This window comes from Orcinus orca, chromosome 6, assembly GCF_937001465.1.
Source record: "Orcinus orca chromosome 6, mOrcOrc1.1, whole genome shotgun sequence".
Lineage (NCBI taxonomy): Eukaryota > Metazoa > Chordata > Mammalia > Artiodactyla > Delphinidae > Orcinus > Orcinus orca.
This window is the reverse complement of record NC_064564.1, coordinates 109,974,420-109,987,486: the sequence shown is the minus strand read 5'-3', so window position 1 is coordinate 109,987,486 and position 13,067 is coordinate 109,974,420. Positions and strand designations below refer to the sequence as shown.

Here is a 13,067-nt window from a genome sequence, read left to right as displayed (position 1 = left end):
CTGAGATCACAAATCATCTCCACATCCTTCCCTGGCTCCTCCAGCTGGACACAGATGCCTCGCCACTGTCCTCTGGGGGGCTGCAGGCTGCTGTGCTTCCCTCTGCTGCAGCCGCATCAGATTCATCACTGTTTCCTGAAAGCAAATCACGCCAGGGCTTTTCGTTTGGTTTTGTTTGCTTCATACCCCAGGACTTCGCTTGTGTGTCCATCCCTCCTGTCTTCTCACCCCACGAGCTCACACTCTGTCCTTCTGAGCCTCTTGGCTTCTGCAGCAGCCCTCCTCCACCCAGCCCTTAGCATGCCAGGCTGTGAGTCTTTCTGGGGTCTTCTCTCCTCCCTCGGACTGTGAACTCACGAGGTGTATTCATTTCTTAGAGCTGCTGTAACAAAGTACCACAAACTGGGTGGCTTAAATAACAGAAATAACAGAAACTTATTGTCAGGAATTCCCCGGCGGTCCAGTGGTTAGGACTTCGCACTTTTACCGCTGAGGGTCCAGGTTCAGTCCCTGGTCGGGGAACTAAGATGCTGCAAGCTGCACAGCATGGCAAAAAAAAGAAAAAAGAAAAAAAAAAAAAGAAACGTATTGTCTCACAGTTATGAAGGCTAGAAGTCTGAAAGCAAGGTGTTGGTGTTGTCGGGGTAGGTTCCTTCTGAGGGCTGTTCCGGGCCCCCGGCCTAGCTTCTGGTAGTTTGCTGCCAATCTCTGACATTCCTTGGCTTGATCTCTGCTGTCACGTTCACATGGTGTTCTCCCTGTGTGAACGTCTGTCTGTAAATTTCCCCTTTGAAAAAGACCTCAATCGTGCTGGATTAAGATCTACCCTAATGACCTCATTTTCACTTGATTACCTCTGTCAAGGCCCTATCTTCAAATAAGGTCACATCCTGAGGTATTGGGGTTTGGGACTTCAACATGTCAGCTTTGGGAGGGGGGACACAATTCAATCCACAACATGAGAGGAGGAACTCCATCTGGTTCACCTATGTGTTCATTCCCTCAAAGCTGAGCCCAGAGCAGGTGTGAGAGAGTGTAATGAACATTGTGAAAGCAGTCCTTCATTCTATCATTATTTACTGACCCTCACGGCATCCAGGGCACGTTGAATTATGACCTGTCCTGTCTAGGTCTTATGGAGTCAAGCCTCTCTCATCAGGAAGTGGACATTTCTAGGACAGAGCCCGTCTTTTTACTTTTCACATTTACCAAAGCAGAAACTTGGTGACACTGGAGACACTCAAACCTCTTCATCAGTAGATTCCTGTGGGGGTGGGTGGTGAGGCCTCATTTTCCTGTGTCGCACAGAAGATCCAAAGAAGTAATGAAAAGGAATTGAACCTTTGACAAATATTTATTGAACACATAGTTGTGACAGGCACGGTTCTGGGTGATTGGGATGCCATTCATTCATTCATTCCTAGAAACAAGCTTGACACATAGTAGGTGCTGAGCAAATAATTTCATTACATAATTGAATCATTTAAATATTTGCTGAGTGAATAAATTAATTCAGCCCACAATTATTGCTGCTGTGATCTACTTGCTATGTAAATTTGAGCAAGTTAGTTTACGTCAATGAACCTTAATTTCCATCAGTAAAGTGAGTTGAATTACATAGTTACCTATGAGGCTTGTTGGCAGGATGAAATGAATGTGCTATTAACAATAATAGCTATTTATGGAGAAGTTCTACATGCCAGGATAAATGCTCTCTACATACAATTTTCTTTTTTTCTTTTTAAATTTAATTAATTAATTTATTTTTGGCTATGTTGGGTCTTCGCTGCTGTGCGTGGGCTTTCTCTAGTTGTGGTGAGCAGGGGCTACTCTTTGTTGCGGTGCACGGGCTTCTCATTGTGGTGGCTTCTCTTGTTGCGGAGCACGGGCTCTAGGTGCACAGGCTTCAGTAGTTGTGGCGCACGGGCTTAGTTGCTCTGTGGCATGTGGGATCTTCCTGGACCAGGGATTGAACCCGTCTCCCATGCACTGGCCGGTGGATTCTTAACCACTGTGCCACCAGGGAAGTCCTCCACATACAATTTTCAATTTTCACAGCAGCTTTTTAAAAACTGAAATTAACATAACAAAAATTTCACCATTTAAAAATGTGTGGGGCAGTGGCTTTTAGTATATTCACAATGTTGTGTGACCATTACAACTACCTAATTTCAGAACATTTTCATCATCCCAAAAGGAGACTCTGCATCCATTAGTCACTCCCCATTCTCTCCTTCCCCCCAAGCTCCCAATAACCACTAATCTACTTTCTGGCTGTATGGATTGGTTTAGTACGGACATTTCATAGACATGGAACCATACTATTTGTGGCTTTTTGTCCCTGGCTTCTTTCACTTAGCACAGTGTTCTAAGTTCAATGCTTCATTCCTTTTTACGGCTGAATGGTATTCTGTTGCATGGATGTACCACATTTTGCTTATCCGTTCCTCAAGTTGATGGACATTTGGGTTGTTTCCATTATTTGGCTATTATGAGTAATGCTGCTATAAATATTTGTGTACAAGTTTTTGTGAACAACTGTTTCCATTTCTCTTCAGTATATACGTAAGAGACAATTGCTGGGTCTATGTTTAATTTTGGGAGGAACTGCCAAATTATTTTCCGGAGCAGCTGCACCATTTCATATTCCCAGCAGCCACATGTGAGGGTTCCAATTTCTCCACATCCCAGCCAACACTTGTTCTTTTCTGTCTTTTTGATTACAGCCATTTTAGTGGGTGTGCAATGGTATTGCACTGTGGTTTTGATTTGCATGTCTCTAACGACTAATGATGGTGAACAGCTTTTTTTACAGGCTTCTTGTTCATTTCACAGCAGCCTTTTGAGGCAGCTATTATCCCCATTTGACAGCAGAGGAAACAAATTCAGACAGTTGAGAGGACTTGCTCATTGCAAGGAGGTGGTGGAGCTGTGCCTGGAACTTCAGTGTCTCTGTCTCTGAAGCTCCATGTAGTCGAATTAGCAGTAGAAACCGCTCTGGTCTGGTGGGCAGGAGGCCTAGTCTCTGGTGTGTCCACCTTGGGTAAGTCCTTTCCCCCGACTTCTCCGGGTGTCAGCTTCTCCTCCGCTCCACTTGGGGTGCTATACTCCAAACATCTCCAGGCTCCTCTAGGAGCCCGTAACTCTAAGATCCATCACCCTAGCGCGGAGTTTCCTCCACCCCTTCAGCCCTCGGTTGCCGGCGGCGCCGGAAGTGCATGGCTATTTTCGTTTGCTCCCGCCCCCGGCCCGGAAGTACTTTTCCGGGAAAGATGGCGGCTGTGTCAGTGTATGAGCCACCGGTTGGAGGTTTCTCTTTCGAGAACTGCCGCAGGTGTGGCCATGTCCCGGGCAGGGTTCGGGGCGGGAGTGGGAATGCGGTGCCGGGATCGGAGTTGGGTTGCGGTCTGAGCCGGGAAGTCCGAACGAATGGTGGAGCGCGGGGCCCGCGGCCCGCGGCACCTGTGACTCAGGGGAATTAGGGCCTGAGCGTGTTTCTCCTGAGGCCGGGTCGGCTCTTCCACTTCCCCAGCGCACCGGGACACCCTCCATCTCCGGGATGGTGGTGCGGACCCTCTCAGACGCTCCCTTCGCAGAAAAGCGGGACAGTAGTCCTGCTGTTGGGAGGAGCCAGTGAAACAGATGGGCTTGAAAGCAAATGCTAGTAGTTTTTGCTTCTCCCGAGTTCCCTATTAGAAACTCTTCGTGCCAGTGCGGCGCAATGTGGTCCTGCCCTTCAACCCTTTATTCTCTCATTTGCTCTCAGAAATGCCATCTTGGAAGCCGATTTTGCAAAGAAAGGATCCAAGCTTCCAATGGCCCGGAAAACTGGGACGACTATCGCAGGAGTGGTTTATAAGGTAAGCCGGGACAGGCTGAGAGCAGCAGTGTCAACTAATTTCAGGAACCAGGCCCCTTGGCCTCTTTTACTTCTCTGGGCTGTGTGAGGAAGGGCACATCTTACAGAGTACTATATCAGGAAAAGCTCCTTTAGGAGAGACTATGTCAGTTTTGTGCACTTATCGGCAGTTTATATACTTTGCTCACTCTTCAGTTTTCGACAGGAAGCCAGTTTTCTGTCTTAAGTTACTACTTTAGGAAGCAGGATGATGTAATGAGAAAACAAAAATGTTTAACCATTTAGCTTTTTTGCGGCCTCTAACTTTGGGCAGGTCATTTTCCTTCTCACAGCCTCACTTTCTAATCCATCAGGTGGACATAATAACTCCTGACTTAAATTGTTGTAAGGGTCAAAAGAGATAACTGGTTATTGTTGTTAATGGTAAAAAGTGACATCTTTTAAAAAGAAATTGACAGGCGTGGCTTTTTTTTTTTTTTTTTTTCCCGGTACGCGGGCCTCTCACTGTTGTGACCTCTCCCATTGCGGAGCACAGGCTCTGGACGCGCAGGCCCAGCGGCCATGGCTCACGGGCCCAGCCGCTCCGCGGCATGTGGGATCTTCCCGGACTGGGGCACGAACCTGTGTCCCCTGCATCGGCAGGCGGACTCTCAACCACTGCGCTACCAGGGAAGCCCAGGCATGGCTATTTTAATGGAAAGATTTCTGCATCTTAATCCAGACTTTTCTGATATTGGCTCTGTGATTTGTAAGGAATTCACTGAATCTCTGAGCCTCATTGAAAACAGGAATGATAGTTCCTACTGCCTACTGAGGGTTCAACCAATAATGTTTATTAATAAGCTTTTCGTTGAATGCCGAAAGTATAGCACAATATTTCAGCGCGTGGTGGGGTGGTTGGGGGAGCAGGGGATGGTCAACATTGTTTTTTCTAAACTAGAGTAGAGAACTGTGGTTTGTATATGTGAAGTTGTTTTAAAGTATATATTTCTTAAAAATAGGATGGCATAGTTCTTGGAGCAGATACAAGGGCAACTGAAGGAATGGTTGTTGCTGACAAGAACTGTTCAAAAATACACTTCATATCTCCTAACATTTAGTAAGTATTGATTAGTTTGAATGACTCATTTTTAAACATGTCAGGGGTAAAATTGAATTTACTCTTTCTCTCTAAAACCTGTTGTTCAGCCTGTATTTTCTTTCTGTCTCCCTTAAATGGCATTTCCATCCATCTGAGCTAGCCATCCCCAAGTCCTCTTTTTTTATTTTAAAAAATATTTATTTATTTATTTATTTGGCTGTGCTGGGTCTTAGTTGTGGCACCCTGACGTGTGCGGGATCTTTAGCTGCAGTGTGCGGGATCTTTTAGTTGCGGCATGCAGGCTCTTAGTTTCGGCATGCGGGATCTAGTTTCCTGACCAGGGATCAAACCCGGGCCCCCTGCATTGGGAGCACAGAGTCTTAACTGCTGGACCACCAGGGCAGTCTCTCAAGTCCTCTTTTTGCTTTAGTCTTCAGTTCATTTGGTACCCAGTTCTGCCTTCTGTGTGCCTTTTGAATCCACTCCCTTCTCTCCTTCTCTCTACTAAGGCCTTAGCTCGGATTCTTTTTTCTCAGCTGGATTATTGCAGTTGTCATTTAAATGGTCTCTCTGCTTTTGGTCTTTTCTTTATTTGTATTGTTCACTCTTCTGCCATGTTGGGTTTTGTAAAACATGGATCTATTATGTCCCTTTCCTGTTTAAAAACTTTTCAAGAGATTTTTCACATTTCCACACTGCTTTCAGGATAAAATCGAAACTCTAGCATGATATTCAAGGTCTTGTACAATTTCACAGAAAGCTTACCTTTTCATCCTATTTAGCTGCTATCACTCTATGTTCCAGTTATACCTGGGCTGTCCCTATTTCCCTCATGTCCCTGTTCTCCGCATGTCCAAGCTGTTTTACCCTTGCTTTTGCTAGCCCCTCTGCTTAGAAATGCCCTTTCTTCTTCTCTGTATAGTGTTTTTATTCTGTCCTTCCAAATCCAGCTCACATGAAACCTCTTCTCAAAGATCAGAGTTAACTGCTCTCTCCTCCAATTTCCTACAGCATTTTCTACCTATGCTACTATATTGTATTATATGTCTCCTCCACTCAAGTTTGAAATCAAGTGCTATTACTGTGTCATATTTTCTTTATTCTCAGCACTTTGGAGCTTAGTACTAGATATTTGGTATCTAGTACTAAATACTTGGTAAATGTAAATTGCAAGGCTTTTGACATTCCTTGCTTTTTTGTACAACTTGGATATTTTCTAGGATCAGTAAAATGCACACTCTGTTCAGAACATAGAAACTAATGATTTGAAATATTCCACTGGGCTACAGAAAATATATTTGCATATAATTAGATGTGCATTCTTAATTTTATGTCTGTTTAAGCTTGGTTAGAGCAGTTACAGTGCAGGTATACTCAAAAACATCTCTCTATGTCCCTGAACTTTGTGGAAGTTTTCCAAGAAGCTCCACTTCTAATTGAGCCCTTTGGTAATTGAATTTCAGCTACGTTTCTAATTGTATTTTTTAGTTGTTGTGGTGCTGGGACAGCTGCGGACACAGACATGACAACCCAGCTCATTTCTTCCAACTTGGAGCTCCACTCTCTTTCCACTGGCCGCCTTCCCAGAGTCGTGACGGCCAATCGGATGCTGAAGCAGATGCTTTTCAGGTAAGGTTCCAGGATGGGGATTTCTGTAGTATTTTTTTCTTATGTCTTAGATTTTCAGCCAAGGGAAGCCTGGAAGCTCGAGGAAAGGCATTAAGAAATACACATTTTATTCCAGAAATCAGTTGTTACTAAAAAGACACTTTAATTTCATAAGGCTTTTGATAATGTATTTGAATTTACAGGGTCTGGGTTTTTTTTTTTTTTTCATGAATGAATCACATGTGACCAATTGAGTCATTTCCTGAGGCTTAGGGTATTGCTGGATAAAAAAACCTTTTTTGTTCATAGTAAGAAAGAGCTGGAAGGAACCTTTGAATTCTTCTTGTGAACACACACAAACACAAATGATTGTTTTTTCTCCCTTTTTTAGGGGCAAGATAACAGTGAAATGAAAAGTGATTATTTGTAGTTGGCTGTAAGTGGGCAGGATAGCGTTACTATTAACCAACATTTATTTGTTTGTGCCAGGCCCTGTGCTAAGTGCTTTATGCATGATCTCACTTTATCCCTTTAACTCTGAGTTAGGGGCTATTAACATGTCTAATTTGTAAATGAACAAACTGAGGCTTAAAGAGATGCATTCATTTGCCTGACCTGACGTTCACTCCCTGCTGACTCCCACAGAGTTCCTCTTAGTAGTTTTGTTTCTCTTTAGTCCTTACGATCACATCATCACTTTGTGTTTGTATAGGTCTAGACAGTTTTCAAATTTTAAGTCCATTTTCTCATTTGCTCCTCATAAAGAGAAGAGAAGCAATGTAGTATAGTGGAAATAGCCTGGACATTTAGTCTTGGGTTGGAATCCTGGCTTCTCCTTTTGTGACCTACCTTAGCTTTAATAAATTCTCTCCTCTTTCCTTCTTTATAGAATGTGTATCATGATACCTTTTTAAAATTTTTTAAAAAGTTGGTCAGAGGCCTATATTCTGGTCCTCATCATTCATTAAGCAACCTGCACAAGACATTTTCTTTATCTCTGTCCCAAGTCGTAGCAGCTGCATCCAGGCCTGTGAGAGTTAAAGGGGAGCAGGAACAGAAGGCAAAGGTTGTAAGCCGGCAGCTCACAGGCCGTATTCAGCTTGTAAAGAAATTTCATTTGGGTCACATAGTGTTTTAAAAAAAATAGTGGCAAATAATTATAAATTGGGAGCTTTGAATTTAAAATATGGATTTCCAGCTTCTTCTGATAAAAGCTCATAAAGCGGGCGGTGATGTGGGACTGAGTGGCCGTTGTTGCCTTTGGAAGTGGGAGCATGTGTTCTGGCCTGTCAGACCTTGCATGGCTCACTTCTCTGTTTCCTGCCTGGCCCTTGCCTTCCTGTGAACTTGCAGGTCTTCGTCTACAAGTGTAGCATGGCCCCTGGGCTCTCAGGAAGTGGATATGAGGTTTAATATAGCTACGCAGCAAGGCCGGTAGAATAGTTCCCATTTTACAGCAGAGGATACCAGGGTTTATGAGTCATATGGGCAGGAAGCCTAGTCCATATCTACCCAATTCCTACTCTGGCTGTACTGAGCCTTTATGTCAGTGATTTCCATTTATTTATGTACATAATCATCATCCTAATCCTGGAGAATTATCACCTATCAAATAAATTCTTCCAGTGCAGTGTGAGAACTTGTTAAAGCACATCTGTTGTCAAGATAACTGAAGACATTTGTGATTTTGAATGTAAAGCTCCCTCTGGTGGTTTGTGTGGTGCATTACATTTAAAACAATTTTTAAATTTGTAAAATTGCAGTAAATATCATTTCAAGATTGCTTGCAGTGTCATTTAGCATTTAGCTAAATCTAGCAGATGTTTCTGTTAATCTCTTTAGAATGTTTCAGGAATTCTAAATTCTCTTTTTTCAGTGTTTTATTTTTAGTTTAACATACTTGGTAAAACTTAAATTTTATCAAAGTTTTGAGAAGAACACAAAAATTTAAACCAGGATAATTATGGTTCTTTATGTCTTTTGACATTTTTGTTGAGTTACGTAAAGTGGGTCACTAGTATAAGAGAAAAATCATAGGATTTGACTTTAGAACTTTGCCTCAGATCCTGTCTGCAGTGCTCACATTTGTGTAACTTTGGGCTGTTTACCTCACCCTTCTTATCCTCAGTTTCTTCCTCAGTAAAATGGGGATAATAGTTCTGTCTCTCTAACTTTTGGGGAGGAAATGAATAAAGAAACAAGGCTTATGCAATGCCTAGTACAGGGCCTGATATATAGTTAGATCCTCATTCAGAGGCTGAAAAAAGAATACAAGGTGTACTCTTGCTCTCTTCTTCCCCCTGAATAATCTATTTCCTTGTATGTGAATAAGTGAGAAAAGAGGGTTTGATAAACAGAAGTCTTTTTCCTTACTTCAGCAGTACTTTTATTTAACTTCTGTGGTGGCTATATGTAGAAGATATCTGTGATACTTGTTCCTTCTGAACGTAGAGGCTTCTTGTTGAGTCTAGCAGAGAGCTTTGATATACTGTATTCTGTATTCTGGAAACTATTTGAATATGTAGAGGCTTTAAAATTTTATTTTATTATATTGTAATTTTTTTTTCCTTACAAAAGTACTATATATTCATTGTAGAAAATTCTGAAAATACTGTAAAGCCCAAAGAAAAAATAGGCAAGAATCACATTTTGGCTGGTTGTATATACTCCTAGACTTTTAAATTTATTTATTTGTTCGTTCATTCACTTGATCATCCCTTCCTCCCTTCCTTCCGTATTATAAGTGCATGTTCACAGTAAAAAAGCTAGAAGATATAGATAAAAAATTATAGAAATTATCTGAATTTCTACCACCTATAAGCAGTCGGTGCTAACAGATTATGGTACGCTCTTCAAGGTTTTTCCTATGTTAAATAATACATATTTTGTTCTATAAAAATGGGATCATAGTTGTGCTTTCTATCCCATAATGTAACCTAATCTTTTCACCTACCAGTGCCTCTTCAAGTTTCCATGTTGGGGTATTTCAAAAAGAAAACCTTTTTATAAATTATTATAAAAGTAATGTATGATCATTGTAAAAAATTCAGACACTATAGAAATGTGAAAAGAAGCAAGTAGATTTCAGCTGACACTCTGCCACTTAAGCACATACACTGTGAATCTTTGAGATCTATTTTCTTAGACCTTTTATACTAGGCATATATACTCATGTATGTATTTGCAAAAATGGAATCCTGCTATATGTGTTGTTTTGTAACTGACCCTGTTCACATAACAGTATATTGTGAATATTGTTCCCATCAGTAGACGAGCTCGGCATCCAGAGATTTTACCTTGAGCCATGGAGGACTTCTGTAACTCCTGAAATAGTGAAAAATTTTTGTGTGTACACTTGTTATGGGCGAGGGTTCCACAATTTTAATCATTTTTTCCGTGGGGTCTGTGCCCCCAAAAGTTTAAGAACCATAGATCGGTATCCTAATTTTTGTTGGATCACAGTAATCTATTTTATTAACCAATTTTTGAAGATTAACAATATTGCTTACTTTAAAGTGTTTAAGGTATTGTAAGGTATTCTGCCGATCCTTTGGAATATAGAATCTTTAGGTACTTGTGTTATTAATTATTTAAGCTATATTCTAAAATAAATTCCTAGAAGTAGAATTGCTGGGTCAAAGGTAGGCACATTTAACATTTTAATATATATTGCCAAAATTGTCCTTGAGAAAGATTACCATCGGTAGTGCATGAAAAATGCAGCATGGTTTTTAATGATTGTGTAGTGTTCCATTGTATAGCTGTATTAGTTTAGCTAATTCTGACTGTTTCCACTTCTTTAGCATCATAAGCAGTTACCACAAAAAACATTCTTATGCATTCATTTCTGCGTATTTGTCCTTTTATATCAATAGAATTAGATTCCTGGAAATAGAATTTCTGGATCCATTTTTAAGTATTTCATTGACTTGCCAAAATATCTTAGACTCTTCTAAAGTTATCGAACAGATTATGTTTTAGCTTGGAAGGGAACTAGCTGGTTATTAATTGACTTTAACTAAGCAGCGTGTTTGGCAGGCAGTTGATATAGTGGATCAAGCACTGGGCTGAGGGGGGAGTGGTGGATCTGGTGATTCTGGCTTCTCATCCCAGAGCGCTGGGATCTAGTCTTGACCCTTCTGCCAGCTCATGCGGCTTAGGACCAGTTTCTTCCCTTTTCTGGGCCTCTGTTCCCTCTTGAGGCTGCTTTTAAAATCCTTTCCTGCTCTTTATTTTTTCACTTATAAATGGAAGATTTGAAATAATAAATTGGTAATCAAGGGACACGGGAAATACTGGACTCGACCTAGAGCGCTTTCTGATGGGTAGCTATGTCTCAGACAGTCTAAAATTATGACTTTGATTGGTTCTTGTGTTATTTATATCAGTTTTAATGATTGTATCATTAGGCAAATTCAGCATGTGTTGGTTTCATTTTTCTTCCCAGAGATTTAAAGGCTCACAGTGGAGAACTTTAAATCCAGCATGTTTATCTAGCATAGCAGTTCTAATGGTAAAAAATTGAACCAGATACAAGGAAAGCAATCTGTAGAAGCGGAAAACCAACTAAGTAGAGGGTCCAAAGGAACAAATACGTGCAGAATTAAACAGAGGTGGGGGTGAGGCGGAAAATGTATTCTTGCCCATGTTCCTGAGAGATACAGTTTTAAACTGTGGGCAGGAGCAATGGGTTTTATATAGGCTGTCATGGAGTTACTTCATTCACTTCCCTGCATGATGAACTACTTCTTTCTTTTACTCAGTATGAGCTCATATCTGTCATAATTTTGTGGATTTATTCAAGGGAAAGGTTTTTTTTTTTTTTTTTTGCGGTATGCGGACCTCTCACTGTTGTGGCCTCTCCCGTTGCGGAGCACAGGCTCCGGACGTGCAGGCTCAGTGGCCATGGCTCAGGGGCCCAGCCCAGCCGGCATGGTGGGATCCTCCCGGGCCGGGGCAGGAACCCGCGTCCCCTGCATCGGCAGGCTGACTCTCAACCACTGCGCCTCCAGGGAAGCCCGAGGGGAAAGGTGTTTTGACATTAGCTATTTTCCTATGAGGCTATGGTGAGGTTGATAATTTGAACAGCTTTAGTTGAGCAACAACTCACTGTTGACTTGAAGGGAGCTTATCTGCTAAACACAGAGAGGTATGATGGGAGGGGTGCTGATGATCTTTGGAGTAAGCCAAGCTTGGCTCTGAGGCTTAAAAATGTCTTTGGGTTGGTTTTCTCTTCTCTACCATGAGAATTATAGTGTCTTCTTTTGAAGGGGGTTGTGAGACTAAGATTATGTAAGGCACATGGAATGCCTCACACAATTTACAGTTTTTATTGGCTGATAGTAGATGTTCAAGTATGTTCGCTCCATTCCCTATTTTTTTCCCTTCAAAACAGTAATTATTTAATGAAGCAGTAGTAGTGTAAGAAAAGCTTTTTATTGTCTGACTTCAAATACAACTTTCAGTTAAGTTATAGTGAGGCAATGTAGACTCATTTTTGTTTTTTCTTATGCATACTCTTATCACCAGGTATCAAGGTTACATTGGTGCAGCCCTAGTTTTGGGGGGAGTAGATGTTACTGGACCTCACCTCTACAGCATCTATCCTCATGGATCAACTGATAAGTTGCCTTATGTCACCATGGGTGAGTGTAATGTTTCCCTGATGTTTCAGAATCGTCTTATTTACTAAGGTGGTCTCTTAAAGTCGGTTTATTTCCGGATAGAGGAGGCAGTGCAGTACAGTGCTTTGATTCCTTCTACAAGTATTATTGAGTTCCTCCTAGGGATTAGGCCCTGTTTTATGTGCTTGGGATATAGCAGTGAACAAAATTTAGATACAGATTCTTGCCTGCAGGGAGTTTATATTTTAGTGGGGGTGGACAGACAATAACAGCAACAATTATAAATATATTTATATGTTAGAAAGAGATAAATCGTAGAGAAAAAAACAATGCAGGTGATATTATACTTCAGTTATGCAAGATATTACCTTTGGGGGAAACTGAGTCAAGAGTGTACAAAAATGTGATGTATTATTTCTAACATCTGCATGTGAATTTACAATTATCTCAAAACAAAAAGTTAAAGAATGTTAATGCAGTGCAAGGGGACTTGAGAAGGTTAAAGTAGGTTCATGAAGAAGGTGAGGTCTGAGTGGATGGGCCTCCTGGGCAGAGGGAAGGCTAGAGTGGAGGCCTCACTGGGGGAATAGGCCCACGCAGAGATTTTTTTTTTTTAAGCTAGAGTGACCAGAGTTCCTCTTTGCCACTTAATCTCTGAGGGATCCTGGGCATGTAATTCCTCTCTGAACCTTGATTTCCTTACTTGTGAAATGGTATCAGTAATACCTACCATGCATACCAGGTTATTTATAATGATTAGAAATAATGTGTATAAAGCATCTGGTCCAGTGCCTGGCCTATAAATAGTAGCTACGCCTTTTAGATCAGCCTTGTACATTTGTATTTTAGCTCTAAATGCTAGATAAGAGTACTTTTTTTTAAATGACTAAAAAAG

At 41.3% G+C, this 13,067-nt stretch overlaps 1 protein-coding gene across 1 annotated transcript in view; it reads left to right on the top strand.

The window, feature by feature from the left end:
* Positions 1–3,192: 3,192 nt before the first annotated feature.
* PSMB7 (proteasome 20S subunit beta 7) overlaps positions 3,193–13,067 on the top strand; it is a 58,567-nt gene continuing 48,692 nt past the window's right edge. Inside the window, exons 1-5 of the mRNA XM_004269238.3 lie at positions 3,193–3,334; positions 3,767–3,860; positions 4,861–4,958; positions 6,429–6,569; positions 12,078–12,193. Of these exons, the coding sequence (XP_004269286.2) occupies positions 3,219–3,334; positions 3,767–3,860; positions 4,861–4,958; positions 6,429–6,569; positions 12,078–12,193 (565 nt within the window). The 5' untranslated portion in view covers positions 3,193–3,218. The remainder of the gene's footprint in view (positions 3,335–3,766; positions 3,861–4,860; positions 4,959–6,428; positions 6,570–12,077; positions 12,194–13,067) is intronic.